The sequence below is a fragment of the Centruroides vittatus genome, unplaced genomic scaffold, assembly GCF_030686945.1.
Source record: "Centruroides vittatus isolate TY-2023 unplaced genomic scaffold, ASM3068694v2 contig_1114, whole genome shotgun sequence".
NCBI lineage: Eukaryota > Metazoa > Arthropoda > Arachnida > Scorpiones > Buthidae > Centruroides > Centruroides vittatus.
In genome coordinates this window covers 1,226,991-1,247,787 of record NW_027120716.1, presented here as the reverse complement: position 1 = coordinate 1,247,787, position 20,797 = coordinate 1,226,991, and the positions used below count along the sequence as shown (strand labels likewise).

The window sequence follows — 20,797 nt, the reverse complement described above, 5'->3', positions numbered from 1 at the left end:
TTCCCATATAGTTTATACAATCTGTTGCAAAAATATACACACTTCATTATCACATAAAAGCAATTATTCTTGCATTTTTATATGATTTTTTTTTATTTAAACAAAGTCATATGAAGTGTTTTGGATGTTAAGGTTAGCAACTTCAATCACATGCAGGGCCATTACAACCTATCCAACATGAACTACTTTTCAAATATTAACAGTAGACCAGTATTAATTAGTATTCATTGACCATCTTCTCTTCCAGGAGATCAATGACTACTTTGGTTGAATTACTTCAACCCCCTTCTTCTTATTGGACCCACTGGTATAGTGGCATTTGAATAGGAAAATTACATAATACAAGGTTACCAGCCTGCATAAAATATGTTTTAAGTGGTTTTCGAGAATGCTAAGTTTAAATATTCTGTCCATTTTTTTGTGAAATTTGATTCGTTGGCAGATTACCATTTGATATTTGGCTGTGAATGTACAGTTAACATTAGAAAAAATCTTAAAAAATTTAAGATATCATATTTTTAATTCCTTTCTGCTTGATAATTGAAAGTGTGCCATTTGTTCCATCTGAGTATCACAATAAAGATGATAATGGTAGGCTAAAATGATCAAGCTCTTTACATGCTTTTTGTTTCAATGTTTGTTATATAGTATTTGATTTATATATTAATAGTTTCAAAGGTCATATTACATAAGGGTTTATCACACCAAGTGACCAATCCAACACATTTTAAAAATTCTTTATTCATCTACTGTACATAATTTAAATAATTTTTAAAATGCTTTAGACTGGGGATTTGGTGTAATAAACCCTTACGTAAGATAATCTTCATAGTTGTATAAATCAAATACTATACTATAACATAATATAATAAGAATTAGAAGTACAAAATAATCTAATAAACTTAAAGTTTATTGTTATCTTTTGCCCGGGAAACACTGGGCTGACCTGCTAATTATTTATATTTTTCATGAATCTCAATATTTTAATAAATGGTAATTTCAACTAATAATTTTTTCAAATTTCTTCTGCAGTTGGATAGAAATTCAAAAGCATTTTTTATATATATCATGTGTGTGTTTTCAGCATTATATACATAATACAAATAAATATTCAGAAAATAATCATTAGGCTCTCTCTTCATACTGCCATTTAAAAAAAATCAATAAGAGTACTTTCATATTATGAATATCTAATCAATAAGATTAGTTAAATAAAAATAGTTCAATAAATCCATAAGAATAAATAATATGAATAGTTCAATAAATGAACTATTTATTTATGTTAAATGAAAACTAACCTATTTATTTACGTAAATTATAGTGCTAAAAATTCAAACAAATTTGTCTAAATATGCATAATATTTAAATTTGAAAACATTTACCTAATAAAATTAACCAAGCATTTCACTTTTCTTGAAATATCAATTTAAAATTTTTTCAAAATGTTAGGAAAGATGTTTTTAGTCTTGTTGAAATTGTTACTCTTAGATTTCTTTATTAATTTCACAATATAAAATGCTATAATACAAAATTTAAAAAGCAAAGTATGTGAATATCAATTTACTATTTATTTCATCGATTAAATAGTCTGTGTATAACTGTCTAAAGTCTTCTAAAAGACAACCAGTTGAAATTTTCAAATTTTAATTTTTCCAAAATTTCCTTTTAAAATATTACTATAACATTGTCAACTATGGTTACAAATTACTTTGTTAAAAATAAAGACCACTCAAAATAATGTATAAACACAGTGTTTGTGGATCTGTGCCATAAAAATTTTATGGTATGGCTTTATGACATTGGTCGACACAAACACTGTGTTTATACATGGTTTTGATTTCCATAAGTATAGTGTTATAGGTGCAGTTTAACCACAAAACACCGTATGACAATTCGCTTATAATTAGCAATTATGGCATGGAAATTGGCCTACTCGCTCTGCTTGTGTGCCAAACTTCCATTCATGCCATAATCACCTATATTATAAACTAATTGCATAATATACTATTATTCTGCCATAGGAATTCAAACACATTATTTTTCTGTAAACATTGATTATTTTTAGATCACTTATATCAGGGATGGACAATCTTTTTCTATGTATCCCTGAGTTATATAATATAAAAAGTTTGTGTATAGGATATAGCAAAATTTTTATAAGTTTTCTCAATTGCTCTCCTTTACTTATGAACAACAATTCCATTTAACAGAATAAAATAATATAAACATAATTTACAGAAATCAAAGTTTCATTAACTAAAGAAATGTTTTTGCATTTGTCAATTCATTGTCAGCTATACAATGGAGTTAGAAAGAAAAACAATTTAATAATCTAAACATATCATACAGAGTAACTAAAATGCTTTTGAATGGATATAAGAGAAGATAAACTTCATTTGAAATTAAATTTTAAATTGCTAATCCTATTATATGTAATGATTTTTAATTAAACATTTGTACTTAAAAATTCTGCCAACTTCATAGATTGTTTAAGTTCATACATAAAACACATTGAAAAAGTCTCAAGAAGTCAGAAAAATATTTAATATGTTAATATTTTTAAAAGAGATTCATCTAGGGATTTGAGCTAAACCCATACCGGAACAATAACAGGAATGAACCCTGTTTCATTTTTACTGAATTGGAACCGGAACTGAATCAATAAGATAAGAATTTGTTAAAACCAGAACAAAATAAGTTATTTTGATCCTGTTTGAATTAGTTCATCAAAATGTTTTTAAAGTGATGAGATTAACTATTAATATGGAACTTAAGATGTAAAAAATGTCATATGTTGGTTTGAAATTTGGCCAAACTACTGTCAATTATAAGGCAGGTTCAACCTGTAATTATCATTACAAAATGCATAATTTATGCTAAAACACCTAATCCAAGAACACTTTGCAAGCAGCAAGTGACTATTACTTTGTGTATTGAATTAGTCAAGATTTAATTTTTCTGTTTACATTATTTATAATTACATCAAACAGCAACTACAATACTTAGAAATAAGAGAAGCTTTATTAACTTACTGAGTCTTTCAAAGCTAAAAATCCATGACACATCCACCTACGTGTTGTTCCATCTCTACATATATATGAAAATCCCCTTTCGTGATTTCGATCAGGTGCACAAAATGAAACTTTTTCAATAGTTTGATCAACAATTAATCCCTAAAAAAATAATATTTATTAATTATAATTTTGATTAAAATTATTAGATGTAAAATATAAGAATACCAATAAAACTATGCTGAACTTAATTTTTAAATCTATATCAATTTTGGCAGGTAATAACAATTTATTATTTTCATCTAAATTTTTGTACGAAATATATTGTATTTTTAAAAATATTACATACTTAGTGAATTGAAAAATTAATGATTCAAAACTAATTTTAAAATTGTTACTTCTTTATTTCATTAATAAACTGCTGTTTACTAATGAAATATGTAAAGTGAAGCATGATATATTATTAATAAAGATAAAATACAATTAAATAAAAAAATTTTAAGATATTCAAAAAAAATTCTGCCAGAATTTCAATTTATAGTATTTCATTTATATATAATGTCTGAATAAACAAAAATCAAATTATGTCTTTATTAAAATAAGAAATTACTGTATCATTTCTTTATTATGTAAGTTATATGAGTTGCTGATTTTGAAAGTGAGGCAAGTTCATTTTATGTTATTGCTATATATTTAATGGTTTGCATTTGAATGAATTTAAAAATATTTGTATGCAGTAATAGACTTATTTTATATTTTTTTTGGTTTTATTTTGTGTAAATTTAATATGCCATAACGATTATCTGCGTTAGAAGAAAAAAAACATGGTTTTGGTATGCGCCAATGGACTTGCTTTTGAAAGCAATGATTTGTTGAAAACGTTGCTTTTCTTTGAATGGAATATAGTTATTATAACAAAAACTTGAATATTTTATTTATTTACATATTTATTTTATTTCAACATTTCATACTTTTTTCAAAAAGCTACAATGAAACAAAAAATAAATTTAATTTGATAGGAAAAAGTGAAGAAAATAATAAAAAATATTTAATAAGTTGCAAACATATAATTATATTTCTTAGTTTAGATGGTGCAGATTTTTGAAGTATTCATGATAAATGGGTGGTACATAGGATAATAAAAATCCATCATATCGTCATATTTTTCTTTAGAGTGGACTTGCCTCACTTTCAAAATCAACTCACTGTAAATATTGTTGATGATATAAATTACTAATAACAAATTTATACTGATATTAAAAGATATTTATTGTGAATTTATTAAAAACATAAATTTTATGTTAATTTGTATTAAGAATTAGCTTTAACTATTTTTTTCACAAAATGAACTTGCCCCACTTTCAAAATCAATGGCTCATATATGTTTAAATTTGATAACATAGTAATAAGCATTTATTATTTCAATATCAAATAGTATCTGCACTACATGGTATTTTAATGATCTTATAATTTAATTCTCTTTGTAGTTTCAGTGTCTATTTATCAGTTGCATAGTCATATAAACAAACAATACATTATGATAATTCTATTATAAAATATAAATTATCATATTCACTAAATTATCTATATTTAGTGTATAAAATCAAATTATCATGTTTGTCAGTCCACATATCATGTAAGAACAACTAAATTAATTTATATGAAATTTTACACATATATTCAAAATAGCTCTGATCTTAAGACGTTTCATAATCTGATATTTAAAATCAACTTTTTGATTAAAAAAAAATCAACTTTCTACAATATAAAAGAAGACTTAATTTTATAAATAATGATGAAAAATTTGATCTTTACATTACAAATAATAAAATAAAAATTTGAATATCAACTAGATAAATGAGGATCAGCTGAATAAACTTGCATGCTATTCAATGTTTTGAGTAAAATAAAATTTACAGTGAACAGTGAAAATACTATTTATTATAACAATATTTTATAACTTTATAATTATACATCATTAGGTTGTTCTAAAATCAATTCATTTGTTCTATCTAAATAGAAATTATACATTTTCCATAATTTAATGTCAATTACTTTATGAGAATATTTGTTTTTTATTTTTTTTTCTTTAGATTATTCTCAATTTATTTCATAAAATTTACTTCTTGTTTTAATCATTAACACAATGGGAAATTTGGCTAGAAACGATTTTTATATTATTGCATATAATAAACATTATAAGTGAATACAAAAAAAATTGATATATTATACAACTTGTTGACATATTCTTCACATCAATTATAATACAAAACAATACATATTTTATGTATAAACATCACATAAAATTATGAAAAATATCAAAATTAACTGCTCTTATTGTATGGGGTATGCAATTTCTGAATATCACAACAAAACTTTTATATATATGTTACAGTCAAAACCCGTTTTTAGTTAGAACTCGTTTTAACTAGTTGAAACTACTTTATACTGGATGCCTTTGTTAAAACTCGTTTTGTCTAGTTAAAACTAGTTTTAACTCAAATTCATTTTTGACTAGCAGTAAATTCTAGTTTTAACTAGACAAAACGGGTTTTGTCTAGTTAATTTACTGCTGTACATGTTTTGATTTTAGATAAAACTAGTTTTAACTTTTAACATTAGTTAAAACTAATTTTAGCTACATAAATATGTTTGGGAGAAATAAATAAAGTTATGTATAGTGATTCGGGGAAGATGCCTAACATTTTGCTTATGAAGGAAATTATAGCGATAATTTGGGTTTTGGAGGCCTCTAACAAAAATATCATATTCTTGAACATGTTTTTCAAATAAAACTTTGGAGTATATGAAAAATAATTGTATGTTGTGTTTGCAATGATGACTTTTTTACTGTCTGTCATTTTAGGCATCTCACCCCAAGTATCCGGGTGAGATGCCAAATACCATTAGGGTAAAATAACAAATATAATTGCATAAAATTAATTTTCGAATATCTTAACCAAATTTAATTTATTGCATATGTAGTACAAAGTACTTCATAGTAAGTATAACAGCACAGTATAAAAGTATTGTTAAGTTTCCACCTGTTCTAATGTGCTCTATAGCTAGCTGATAGCTTTTTTTCAGTCTAAAAATCTTTTTGAGAAGTCCTTATATAATTTCTATGCATATCCTGTAATAAAACGAGAAAACAAAAATTTATTAAAAATAGGCATATTGGAATTCAATTAACAAAAAATAGGCATGTTACCCCAAAAAAATGTGGCATCTTTCCCATCTGTCAGGGTAAGATGCCTAGTGGAGTCACATGTTCTAGCATGTCTGATTGGGATCGGTGGTAGCTCACAATGGAAACTTTAGAACCTTAACTATATCACACATTAATTGTTAATTTTTAATAAATTCTATTTTAACTTTTAGCTTTAAAATGATTCTAGAAACATTTCACAACAAAAACTTCGTTCTTATATTGCTTTTATTCTTCTCAGATGTAGAAAATGACGTAATGGTAGCCAACTACAACTTTCCGCACTCAACATTGGCCCAAAGATTCATCATACAAACACATGACAATATCTGATGTCACCATTTGAAAATATCAAAAAGTAGGCATCTTCCCCCACTTACCATCTTACCCCAAATCACTATATGTTGCAGTCAAAACCAGTTTTTAGTTAGGATGCGTTTTAACTAGTTTATACTGGATGTCTTTGTTAAAACCCATTTTGTCTAGTTAAAACTAGAATTTACTGCTAGTCAAAAATGAATTTGAGTTAAAAACTAATTTTAACTACACAAAATGGGTTTTAACAAAGACATCCAGTATAAACTAGTTACAACTAGTTAAAATGCGTTCTAACTAACAACGGGTTTTGACTAACATATATATATAGAAGCAGATCTGCCCTGTTAAGTACTGAAGTGAGGGGTGAAATGAGTTTGGGAGTGGGAGATTTGGTGCAGAAAATGGCTAAGAACCTTTATTTTATGCCAAATTTTAATTCCAAAACAATTCAGAACAGGTGCCAGAAAAGAATCCTACAAATTCTTCTAGATTTGGAGAAGAATAAGTGTCCTTGAGCATCTACAATCTTCCAAAACTCAAAAATGTGACTCGAAATAGTAAAAACTGATTTCCTATTCGTGAACCAATTTTCTGAAATTTATTTTGAGGAATTTTACAAATAATTTAGTTGGATAATGCATACATCTCAACGTAATAGTAAATTACACTGGGGCTACCATTACTTGTGAGAAAAATAGTAATTTCTGCTTCGAATAGAGAAGATCTACATCGATGGATTCCGTAATGACTGATGTTTTTCACATTTGTACAATCGTGGATATAAAAATGAGCTTTAACATCTTCAAGATTTTATGTTTGCCTGGTTAACGGCTCGAAAAGAATCTCATTCGAACTGATACGGATTAGAAAAAATTGAAGTATCCGCATCCGGGAATACTTCTTGGCAAAAAATATAAATGAAAAGTCATTTGTCCTTTAAATGAAAATTTTGTGGAATGATACAAATTAATAATTACACATATTTATTTACAAAATTTTGTTTATAAATGTCACTTTTGTTATTTATAAACTGAATAATTTCACTTTCGTTTCCTTCTTCCCTTTCCTTCATAAAAACAGAAATTGTGTATATAATTGTTTCTGTGTCGAGTAATGCCACATTTGAACCCATTAAATAAATGAAGTTTGGTTTCCAATTTCACTTAAGCCAATTTTAAATCCAACGAGACTTAAACAGGATTTTTTAAAAATCAGATTAATTTTGTAAATTTTTTCTAAAATGAACTGACTAGATACTAATATGTTAGAATGCTAAAATTACTACACGACAAGAAATCTTATCCAGGCGTGGGTATGGCGCTCGAGCCAAAACGAAAATAAATGAGAAGACTGCCGATGAGAATGGCATGTGTGAAGCTTTACAGTGGAGACGAAGACGTTAAGGATGGACAGTCAAGGACAGATGTCAAGGACATTTGTTTTTATTTATTTTTTATTGAAAGATAACTTCTTCTCACCAGCCAAACATTACCTTACCAATAACTTGCTTGCTTGCTTGCCACACTCTGGCGGTGGACTTGTGAGAATATTCTATATATAAATCAATTAATACAGATTATAAATTTACCTTAGTTTCATCATCAACTACACGTAGACCATCACCAGTAACATATAAAGTGCCTTTAATAGGTCGTCTTCTTGAATTCTGAAAAAGAAAAATATTGAAAACTACATTTATTTAATAACTTGATAAACAAATAAAATAATCCCAATAAAAAGTATAAAAATATGCATTGAATAAATAAAAATTGCACTTTTTATATTTGAATTATGCCTTATTCTGATACCTATTTTATGACTTATTCATTTCAATTTATTTAAATAAATAATTATTGAAATAATAATATATATTACTTTATTGTAAATTTGCACATTTTTCATCAAGAGTATTCTATATAACTAACTAATCGTCTACAGCATTACTGAAACAAATAATAAATAAAATAAATAATTCAGTCTGATGAAACAACAAACAATTTTAAATATTGACATGATATATAATCTAACAATATAATATTCTTAATATAAAAATGTAAAAGCTATTACAATGCAATCCTAATATACAAGCAGGAATGCAGAAAATGATCTGATCATGTAAACACAATTTGGGGGAAATTAAAGCATTCCCAGGTAAATTTGCAGTAGAAACATATTATGGTGATAGCCACCAGAAGTTACAGTAAAATGAAGTAGCACCTCAGCTAAACCTATAAACATTAATTGGAAAAATTTCTCAAAAAGCAGGTAGAGTCTGTTTTAAAACTGAAAATAGAATGTTTAATATGTAAATATCTAGTTAAAAATAAAGTAAATGAAGTGTGCAAAGGTGTCAATGTAGGACATACTTAGGGTTGCTAGACAAGCTTTTATTTCATGCTTTATTTTAGTTAATCTGCCCTTGTTTTTTATTGAAATAAGAAAGGATACAATTTATTCTTTATTTTCGTTTTTCAATTCTCATATTTCATAATATCAGTAGTGGACTTTTGCATAGGCATTTGCTTATCCATATTTATCAATCAATATCCTTCCTCCCATAGAAAATTATCATTTACCATTAAATATTTTAAATTTTGATTTCAACTAAAATTTGCAAATATCTATAGTCAATAAACTAATTTTTAGATCAGTATTTAAAAAATATAAACAGAATGTTTAGTTTTTAACTAAAACAACCATTTAATTTTATTTATTTTGGGATGAGATGGAGTGAAGTAAATGTTAGAGTGATAGCATTAATCATTTTTAAGTGTTCTTTAATCCATTTATAGAAATCAGGCAACTCTAGATATATGTGAGGGATGAGTTAGTCACAATTGCCAAATAATTGTTTCAATTTTTGTGAAAAACTAAAACCAAAATCAAGCTCTACAACAGGCATGGCCAACTCATGGCCCGTTATGTTAAATTGTGTGGCCCGCTAAACGATATTATACATCTGTTAAAACTTTTGTTTCCCGTTATGTGTATATACCAAACAATAAAATAAATGAAAATTTGTGTGTCATTGTTATAATGCGCAAGTGCAAGTACGAACTCTTGGTGTAACAATAAAATCTTATTCATTTTGTATTTGTTTTACTTTTTTAAAAGCATGTTTGCCTAAATTGTGGCCCACCGTAATGTTATGCGTGATCAAAGTGGCCTGCGAAACAATTTGGGTTGGTCAGGCCCGCTCTAAAAGAACCAAAAATGAAAAATCTGTTCATTGAAATATGACAGAACAAAAAAAAGTTGAAATAAAAAAGTTCACTAATTAAATAGTGTTTATTTAATGAGTGAAATTGCATGTCAACATGAATTAAAATGAAATACTCATCTCTGGCAGAGAAAATTTGTAAATTAATGAACTGCATTTAAAAACTTTTTCTGAATTGTCTCAATTAAATGGCTAAATAAAAATTTTATCACTACTTATTCATTTTCTTTTATTTCTCATATTTTTTGTAGATATATTTTGATGTTAATGTTTTAAAATGTATTATAAAATAAAAAACAACATAAAAATATAGTTGCATTTCAAAAAGAAAAAATTATGAACTCATTCAAAAACTAAAAAACACTGCTGTCTTTTTGTAAAAATTTTGGTGCAGTTTTTAAATAATTTTTTGGAAAAAAATGCACAATCATTATCATAAAGAAATTTTGTGTTTTTGGACATTAAAAAAGTTCATGCTTTGTGCTAAAAATCGGTAATCTATTTGCATGATTTGGTGATAATGGCTGTTGTGTTTGAGTCCAATTTTTCTTCCGTTAATCAACATATTACATGATGTTTATAATTCTATATGCTATCCCATGATTATATAATTAAATTAAAGCATTCCTTTAATTTAAACATTTTTACACTAATTTATCTGTTTTGTATAGAGTAGGCCTATTTAATTATTTGTATGATGTAATTAGAATATTTCAAAATATTTATTAATTATTATTAATTCACTATAAAATATTGTTTTATTTTGTGCTAGTGTGCAACAATTTTTGGAAAAATTTTATACAGTAAGATCCCACTTAATGCTGCCTCGATTAATGCTGATTTGATATATGTTTGAATGCTTTGTTGTATGCTTGAAGCCTAAAAAAAGCTCAAAATTTAAGCTGATTCAAATTATTGCAGCATTTCGCTGATTCATAGGTAATACGATTATTCACAAACATGAACCAATCAGCAAAAGCAGTTCATCATAGCACTGTATGTCCCTTAAATCTACATTTGTTTTGTGCAATTTTGGAATAAATATAACATCATGGATACCATAGGAAATACCAATTTTGCTTGGCAAGAATTAACTGATAAATGCACAAACGAAGTGTGGAAGAAGTTATGGCTGAAGGTATCCAAGAATTCTCAACAGGAAGAGCCTATCACCGTATCGTTAGGTTGGCCAAATAATTGATACAGCAGAACTAGGAGATGTAGATGAGCAGGATACTGAGGAGTTACTGCAGGTTACTGGTGAGAGCCTTACCAACAACGACCTTCAAGAACTGGCAAAACAAGAATTCATGTATAACTGGAAAATAGTGATTTTGAAAACGAAGAACCCAAAGAACTTGCTACAGATTTCCTTAGTAAACCTTCGGTAACGATAATCAAAATCGTTGATCAAATTGTAGTGAATGATCCAGATTTTGAAAGAAGTGCAAAAGCAAAATGAGATGTTTTGGATGAAATCTTCTGTTACCGACATTTACTTAAGGAAAGAAAAAAGTGACAAATGAAACTACACAACTTTATTGCAAAAAAAAAAAAAAACAAGAATTTCAGAAGAACCAGGACCGTCATCACAAAAAATGAACTTTACATTTCTGTGTGCATATGTTTGTGTTATTTAACATATATTATTATGCAAATTAATATAAAAATAACTTAAAATTGAAGTAAAATCTGTTTATTTTTAGTTGTGTGCTCCCCTTTCCCTATTTACTCTATGTTAAAATGACGTCGTTTAACGCTGTTTTGTTTAGTGCATTGTCGTCTAGGAACACATCCCCCCATTAAGCAGGTCTTACTGTATATAAAATTTATGTTCTGGGCAAATTTTGGCCTCCAAAAATATTCTGCAGCCCTGTTTAAGAGTACTTGATGTATATGAGAATTCAATACAAACTGCCTTATTTTAGCCTTCTTCCTGACTTAGAGATAAATATTCAACACAATAGGCATTAACTGATATTTACAGGGAAAAAACTAAAAATTACAAGTGCAATGATATTGAGATTCCCATGCACTACAATTAGATGAGCCATAGGTTTCAGTTTGTTTTCTTTCTTTCAATCACACTGTTTAGGTTGTGCCATTTGTTCTAACCCAGTTGTGCAGTTAAGTAAACTTTATCTTTACATGAAATAACCATTGTAATGGCAATACAATTTCATGAATTAAAAACAAAAACTTTACTCTAAGTTATTTTGTTTTCTGAATTACTTACTGCTTGAACTAATATTTGTTTTGTTACCAGTAATTACAGAAATATCTAATAATTTATGTTTGCATTTCATATTAGTTCCTTTTATATTGATTAATTACCTAATCAGCACTTTCATTTATTTGATTTTATTTTGTTTAAATTTATTAGTTGATAGATAAGTAAGTGTTTTGTAGCACTTTAATGTTATTTGGAAAATATGGATAGAGTGATTGGGTTATGCTGAAATGAGACATAAATTTCTATCATAAGAAACAATAAATAAGCTTGTCTCTGTTATGAGATTGATTTATAAGATTTTCAGGAACAAGGTAACACATAATTGAAATCACGCTATATTTTAAATTAATCATTGTCCAAAATTTATACATCCAAGGCAAAAAAAATCTTGAAGATTTTAGAAGAAATAAAGTTTGAGAAACAAATGATAATTGATCTTCATCTTTCTGGTATTCTTTATAAGTTTCGGAAGCTTGCAAATAGTGTTTACTGCATTTTTTGTTCCTTAATTTAATAAAATATTCAATGTATTTCATATATAGAAAAAATAATGGGGTTTTCCAAAAAACATCCTAAATATTTTATTGTAATATAGAAAAATTATAATTATTAGCTACCATTATTACGGCACAAATTTTACAAAATTAAGTTTTATGTTGTATGAGTTTAAATTATTCACATAACTTAAATTACTGATTAGGTAATCAAAGGTTTTTCTAAAATAACAATGCACAGGATAAAATTTATGAAATGAAGTTCAGAATTTTATCACAAATCATTTTGAGATAAAAATACTCGTAATTTCCAGCAATATTCCATATATATATAGGTACGAACATGGTTACTTTTCGACATAATCACTATGAAGATTGAAACATTTGTCTATCTGTGGACGAGCTTTGAAATCCTCTCTTCATAGAATGTTGCCACCAGTGACTTGAAATGGGCTCTAACATTTTGAACATCATCATTAGTCTCAAACCTCTGCCCTCCTAGTCACGTTTTCAGTTCAGGGAAGAGGCGGAAGTCTTCACACATTAAAATGTTCCAAGCTAGGTGGAAGTCTTCACCACCTTTAAACACCCAGTGTATAGTGCCAAGAGACTTCCATCCCATTCCTGAACTGAAAACATGGCTAGGAGTGCAGAGGATCAAGACTAATGATGATCTTCAAAACAATGTTAGGACCTATCTCAAGTCACTGGTGGCAACATTCTATGAAGAGGGGATATCAAAGGGTCATCCACAGATGGACAAATGACTCAATTTTCACGGTGATTATGTCGAAAAGTAACCATGTTTGTACCTAACTTTTGGTAATAAATTCATTTTGTTATTTACATTTGTCTTTGTTTTATGGACTGTCAGAAGTTGAAAAAAAACAGCCCTCATAATATTCCAAAATTACTCATATATAATAAACTTAAAAATTCTTTTAAAATATCAGATCAAAAAGCTAATAAATATTCAAAAAGTCACTTTATTTACTGGCTTCTTAAATGTTTATTAGTGTTTTAGTCTTGTCTGTTAGAGTGAATAAATAAAAATATCCTTATATACAGTTTAACCCGATTATAATGTCATCCATGGGACCAGCAATTTTTTGATGTTATAACAAAGTGTCATTATCTGTGGGGCCATAATTTCAGTCCCATAAAAGGTACCAAGTGTGTTCAAGAATCTAAATCTATAAAATCCATTCTAATTTAACATCATATGTATTACCGTAAAATTATTTCTTAACGGTAATACAGTATACTGTATCTATTATGATGATGATAATTTATTATCATATGTATAAAATTGCAAACTACATGTTTAAATCAGCTTTATTTGCATTACTATGTCTAAGTTTACGTCAATGTAATTAAAAATTTCAAAAATTACCTTTTATAAGAAATTTCTATTTGTTCTAAGTTTCAATAATGGCAGAACTTCCAGTTTTGAGAATGTCAAATCAAAAGGCAACAAAAGGTTAAACTAATGTATGCCAATTAAAAATGGTTCAATTATTTCTTTATACAGTACAGTCAAACCTGTTTTTGTGCGGTGGATAGGGACTGCATAAAAAAAAATGCATAAAATAAAAAAAAAAAAAAAAAAATCGCACGAAACTTTACGAGTGGCTATAAAAATAGTTTTCGCAACACAATTAAAAAAATATTTTTTTTATGCGGTCAATAGGGACCGCATAGAAAAAGTCTCACATAGAAAATAACTCAAAACCATATGAAATAGAATTTATTGACAACAGATGTCAGCACTTGACTGCATCATCTCGTCTATCGTCTGTTTTACATATTTTTGTCCAGGTGGTGTTTTGTTGACTTAAAAAATAAATTATTTTATTTTTTGCATATTCATGCAATAATATTACTATAATAAGTTCATTTATGCTGTAATAAGTTTATTTAGCTATAATAAGTCAACGTGAGACATGACAAATTGCACAAGATTAGTTGCCAACTATACCGCACAAATAAAAAAAAATCGCACAAAAAAAACCACACAAATAAAAAATCGCATAAAAAATCACACAAATAAAAAATCGCACAAAAAAGACTGCATAAAAACAGGTTTGACTGTATTTGATATAATATGTTATATTAAAAATAATAGAATATTTAACAATTTAGCTTTAAAAATGAGTACATAATAACTGATAATAACCAATCGTCATGAGTACATAATATCATAATAACCGATTGTCACATCATTTAAAAGTGTGGCCACTGAATTCAGGTAGTGAGAGTACTGCCCACAGTCATTTTAGGAAGTGGACTCTGACCCTACGACTGAACACGTAGTATTTTTTTTTTGTTAAATAAAATTTGTAATCTAATTTTGTAAATTTGGGAGTCCTTCAAATATGATGTTATAACAGGGTTTTTATGTTGTTACAAGTGGGTTTTTTAACATTATCTACTATAGTAAAATTGTGGAACTGATAAAAATTTGACGTTATATTAGGGTTGTCGTTACATCCGATGACGTTATAATCGGGTTAAACTGTACTGTAAACAAAATGTGGATTTTATTTATATTTTATTTCATATTTTTAAATGTAATTTAAACAATTTTCTGAAAATTTTTATGTATTGTTATTAATTTTTTAAAAATTTTTGTCATTTGATAAATAGGAATTATTGTTGTTATAAATGAACATATTAGTTCTTATTACCATGAATAATGAAATGTTCACTTCTATTAAAATAAAATTAATTGTATATATAAAACAAAATAAGTTAATTTTGATACAAATTAATAGAAAAAACAAAAGTTTCTTTTATTCTGAAACAATTTTCTAAGCAGATTCTTGATCTATATGAAGGTAAAAATATGGTAAATTGATATGTTTTCAGGTTAATTATGACTGGAAATGTATCTACTTTTGCACTAAACTGGTGTATTTAATCTTTTTTAATCATCACATCCTACACTAACACTTCTTACATAAAAACTAATATGGGTACTTTTCTGTTATTAGACAACATTTCACATTGTGTATTGCATTCCAATGTTGCACTGCACTCTGCTGGATCAAGAGATTTTGCATTGCTTACGAAACAATGAAAAATAATTGCATTATGATTTCAAATAAAGTGTCCAAAAATTAAAATAGTAAAAATTATTTGTTTCTAAAATTTTTAAAATATATTTTAGTTTTGTATTTAATATTAATATTAACAGTTTTTGAAAAAAATTTATTTTGAAAATATCACATTGTTACCTGTTGGTATGCAAATCAGTCCATTAGTTCAATATTTCAGGTAAAACATTCTGTTGAGGAGAATGTTGCATTTGTTCACTATTTTCAATTTTTTATAAGAATGAAAAAAGTTTTGTTGGTATTCTAGAGCAGGGGTGGCCAACAAGTCGATCGCGATGCCAATTTTGGTTGATCGCTCGCAATGTCTTGACTTAATGTGTTAGGCCAGGAACACATGCGTAAAATTCGGCGTAAAATCTAGCATAAAACAGAAAGTGTAAAAATTTTTCTGAAATTTTGGCTGAAACAGAACTGAAAAAAGAGTAGAGCATGTCTCTACTTTTTACGGCGTAAAATTTTTACGCCAAAATTCCTCCAATAAAGAGAAGTCTTTTCTGTGACGTCAAAGTAGACACGTGCTTTTTATTCTAACAATGGCGGCAATGAGGGTTAACCCTACAATTGTGACGGTCTCGAAAAAACAAAAAATAAATGAAATAGAGGAGTTTATTGAATCCATTCGACCACATCAGTGTCATGTATAAAGCCACTATATTTAAACAACGTTTATGGATGGCTATAGGTGCAAAATTTCAAACAACAGGTAGGTCTAGTAGAATTGATTTATAGGCTTAGTATTTAGATTACACGCACGTTCTTTATTTGAATTCGGAATACAAGTGTATTAATTTAAATTTTCTATATTATAGCAGAGGAAGCGGAAAAAAATGGAAGGTACAAAGGAATAGATATATGACAAGAAAAAATTAATAAAATTAGCACTGTTGGTAGCAGTGGTGTTTCCTATTCGGTCAGAATTTTTACGTATGTGTGTTCTGGCATAAAAGCGTAAAACAGAAACTGAACTGAAAGCTGATTTCTGATTCAGTTTTCTGCCACACAATTTTACGCATGTGTGTTCGTGGCCTTACACTTTTAACTGAACGCAACGCGAACGTAACACGCAAAAGCAACAATATGCATGCAGTTATGACTGGACTCGTAGAAAACACAGCCATTTAGCTTGAATATTTGATACTGTCATGCGGTAGCTTCTTTTCTTTAGTATTGACAATATTAATATTATTAATCAATATTATTTATCCACGGTGACAACGTTGAGTTTCAATTTTTCATTTGTTTAAAATGTAAGTACCTGTTCTTTATGTTTTAAATTAAATTATGGCTTTTCTTACCTATCTATTTACTTGATAAGTGAGCGTTTTCGGCAACAGACCTCTATATTTTTGGATTTTTGGAAATACGTCAATTGAGAAAAATATCCCAGTATCACCAAATGTAGCGAATATATTTATTCCTGTTTCGGAACTACATACTTGTGTGAATCAGCATTTTCATACGTAAAGTTAACGAATACTAAACAACATTCTGTCCTGACTGATTCCCATACTGAAGAATCATTATTATTATCTTTGTCAGGATATACAGTACACCTAATTATGTTTTCTTGGTAAGAGACGTGCAAACTCAGCCCTCCCATTAATGTAACGTAATAAAATAAATTCTAAATCTGTCTTTATCAGTAGCTAATTTGAATTAATAACATGAGTAATTATTAACAATATTTGTTTTAATTCCCCCGGAAGCGAGTATTTTGGCCCGTTAAATAATTACGTTGTTTTTTACGTAGGTAGATATACAGGGTGTTTTAGTACAAAGAGCACTCCCGCGAGCTATTGATAGATTAGCAAAAAATAAGTCTAAAAATCTTATATCATTCTTCCGTGATAAATTTTCTTCGCCAAAAAAAAAATTGCGAAAGTAAAATCTTATAATCAAATTATCAGCCGTACTGTGCAGTTTTATAACAACTTTTTCAAGTTTACGAACAAATAGTACCACAATTTATACATTGTAATTGATTCAAAAAATTATATTATATTTTAAGTTAATAAAAATCTATCTTGAAAGTGTCGAAAAATCGAATTTTTTTAGGTGCCGCCTGTACGAAATGAACTCGTAACTGCAAATATCAAAAGTTGGGTCTGGAAATTTATTTTCTTTATGAGCCTATATCTTGAAAACTTAATAAGTGACTTAAAAAATAAAAAATAGTTTTGAACATATATTTTCCTTATCTACCCATAGCTCGCGGGAGTGCACCTCGTACTGAAGCACAGTGTATAAATATAGTATGTATTTCACACCCCCCTCGCCACTTAGACTATGCCTACGACAACAAGTCGATCGCGACACATTTTTAACATAAAAAGTAGATCTTATGTACACAAAAGTTGGCCACCCCTGTTCTAGAGGAATATGGTAGATTACATTTCCAATGCTTTTAAAAAAGGCAATAATGTAGTTATGCTAAGTGTGTTAAAAGCCAAGTTGGAGTTGTAACAAAGCAATTTATAGGTGAGATTAAATATACAGATGCACATGTCAAAGGATGGTTTTGTCATTTCTTTAGATTTGTGTTTTGTAGGTTTGAGGAATTGTTGTTATCTAAGTTTTGTGCTTGCAACTTTCAAATGTAACTGTTATTCTAAGTGAAGGAAAATAAGTAGCTTCCTTTAAATTGTCTTTAAAGTAGTAGTAAGTAAATGTTTTAGTGTAATAAAATTAACAAAAAGTACACAATTATACTTATTTAGATCAGGAGTCACCAAACTACAGCCTGCCAGCTGGATCTGGCCCACTGCTGCACTGTACCACAAATGAGTTAAAAGGTAACTATTTATATAGAAATATCATTGATCATAGATAAACTTACTATGTAGAAAAAATTAAAATAACTAAGTAAAATTGTCAGAATTGGTCCAATCTGATTTTTGCATCTGACAGTAATATAATTTTTAGAGAAAATCAGTGAAATAAACAATTTGGCAACTTTTTGCGACTTTGGATATCAGAGTGCTTTTTGTGTAAGTACTTGCAATAAAGTTTCTAAGGAAAGCAATTACGAGCTTGCTGCAGCAATTGTGTTTGTATTGGTAAACAAATATGTTGGCTGTCTATTTTTTGTGTATTCAGTGTATTGTATTGAACAAAATGGTTATGCAACCTGTGCTCATCATTCTTTCAGTTATGTGGCCCATTGTGAAAAAAGTTTGGTGGCCCCTGATTTAGATTAATCTTTTTAGTTAATTTTGATTTTTTGAATTGTGTGCTTTAATATAACAAAATTTTAAAAAATGTATTTAATTTAAGATTTAAAAAAATTCATTTTGATTATTTTCAAATAATATTTGATTTTTAATTTTTAAATAAAGTGCTTTCTCACTCTGCAAACTGCAAGAATATAACTGAAAAGTACCTTAATATGTTAAAAAAATTTATAATAATGTATTTAACCATTTTAACCTTAGGTAACAATACACTTGATAAAATTACTCTGTACCTTCTATTTAAAAGCATTGCAAAAATTATGAAAATTTTAATATTTACTACATTTTAAATGTATTAAATTAAATATTTTTAATATATAAATTTATAAAAGGAATTAATAAATTAACATTTATCATTAAATACCAGATTATTTTCTACTGTATTTTGTCTCACTATTATTGAAAAGGTAACTTGGTCTAAAAACATAAATTAGATGCAAGCCATGATAATTAATTGTTAGTTAAAATATAGTTCAAAATAATCCAGCATTTAATAATTTGACTATGATAATGTTCAGGTATAATTGAATAAATTAACAAATTGTTTTAATAAAAATATGATATATAATTATATACAGGATATATTCATTGTATAACATAGTATTAATAGTTATGTTCCAAAAAAGTGCCGTGTTACATGAATCCATGCTATACAAAACAAATGACTAATGCAAAACATGGAGTTAAGTTCAGAAGTTAGCAAAAGTATACTATTCTTTTCCGTTACTAAGAGAAATATGTTTATTAAAACAATTGATAATTTATTTCCAATCTATATTTAATTAATAATCACAATTTAACTAATATTAAAAAATTAATGTGTTACACATTAAAAAGAAAATGTCCCCATTTAACTAAAATTAATATTAATGTGTAACACATTAATATTAATTTTAGTTAAATGGGGACATTTTCTTTTTACAAAGCATCATCATCATCTCAGCTTTTTTATTGATCTTAATCAGAAATATAAGCAGCATTTTCATATTTATTTTTATCATAAAAAATTTTTATGGATGATGAAGTGAAATTATGTTATTAATCGAAAATTTGTTCTAGCAGGTAGCAATTGTTCAGTTGAGTACCGAGTGACTTTTTCCAGAATTTGTGTTCAAATACCAAACTGTTCGAGTACTGATATACCACTGTATTTTATTTGTCATTTTTAAGAATGAAATAATCATCTGTAGGTAAATAATAAGTAACTGCAGGCATTACTTACCACCTACAGTTAAAGAAAGTTTAATAACACTTACCTAAAAATGTTTAAATAAACTTTATTAAATATGAAGATTAATCTATAAGAAGAAAACACAGTGTCTTAAGGGCTAAAGTCTGAAAGCAATGACAACATCTGGTTGATAGAAAAATTAGTGTAATTTTTTTCTTCTTTGTCTTATCAGTTTTTATTAAACCTGACAAAAATCACAAAATAATTTGAAATATTAAAAATTTCAATATTCTAAAATCCATGGGCAAATTTGCAACAACATGCATGCTTTCTTGAATAAAAAATATCGAATAATGAAGTTTACACTTAAAAATTGTGAAATTTTATATGGAGGATTTTTAAAACTATGTTAGAACAAAAGTGAGAGTTTGTGTTGCATGGGGGATATCCCCAAGTTTCAAACCATGAAACCATGTTGTACAAGGGACACTTGTATATATGCATCACAATGTGAGAAAACAAGTAATAACAATGTCATGTTCAGATTTCTATTTTTAGTAGTTATATTTATTTGATAAAAATTCATCATCATATTATACATTAAAACAATGTTTAAGCTTACCCTGAGAACTTTCAATGCTTCTTCACATACTTGCATCCCTCGAGATTCAAATACTTCAACACATCCTAAATACTGAAATTAAGAAGTAAACATTAGTTAAAAAATATGAATTGGTTTACATTTAAATTAAAATTTGAAAATAATATAGTGTATGAGGATTACTTTAAGCTTAAA

At 27.5% G+C, this 20,797-nt stretch overlaps 1 protein-coding gene across 4 annotated transcripts in view; it reads right to left on the bottom strand.

Annotated features, from left to right (window-relative positions):
* The window catches only part of numb (NUMB endocytic adaptor protein), a 95,991-nt gene that overhangs the window by 20,400 nt on the left and 54,794 nt on the right, over window positions 1–20,797 (bottom strand). For 3 of the 4 annotated variants that reach the window (XM_067273125.1, XM_067273132.1, XM_067273117.1), the window contains exons 3-5: window positions 20,624–20,695; window positions 8,126–8,203; window positions 3,033–3,173 (exon numbers count right to left, since the gene is read on the bottom strand). In XM_067273125.1, the coding sequence (XP_067129226.1) occupies window positions 3,033–3,173; window positions 8,126–8,203; window positions 20,624–20,695 (291 nt within the window). Of the gene's footprint in view, window positions 1–3,032; window positions 3,174–8,125; window positions 8,204–8,412; window positions 8,481–20,623; window positions 20,696–20,797 lie in introns of those variants that run through there. The other variant, XM_067273142.1, reaches the window with a different exon arrangement.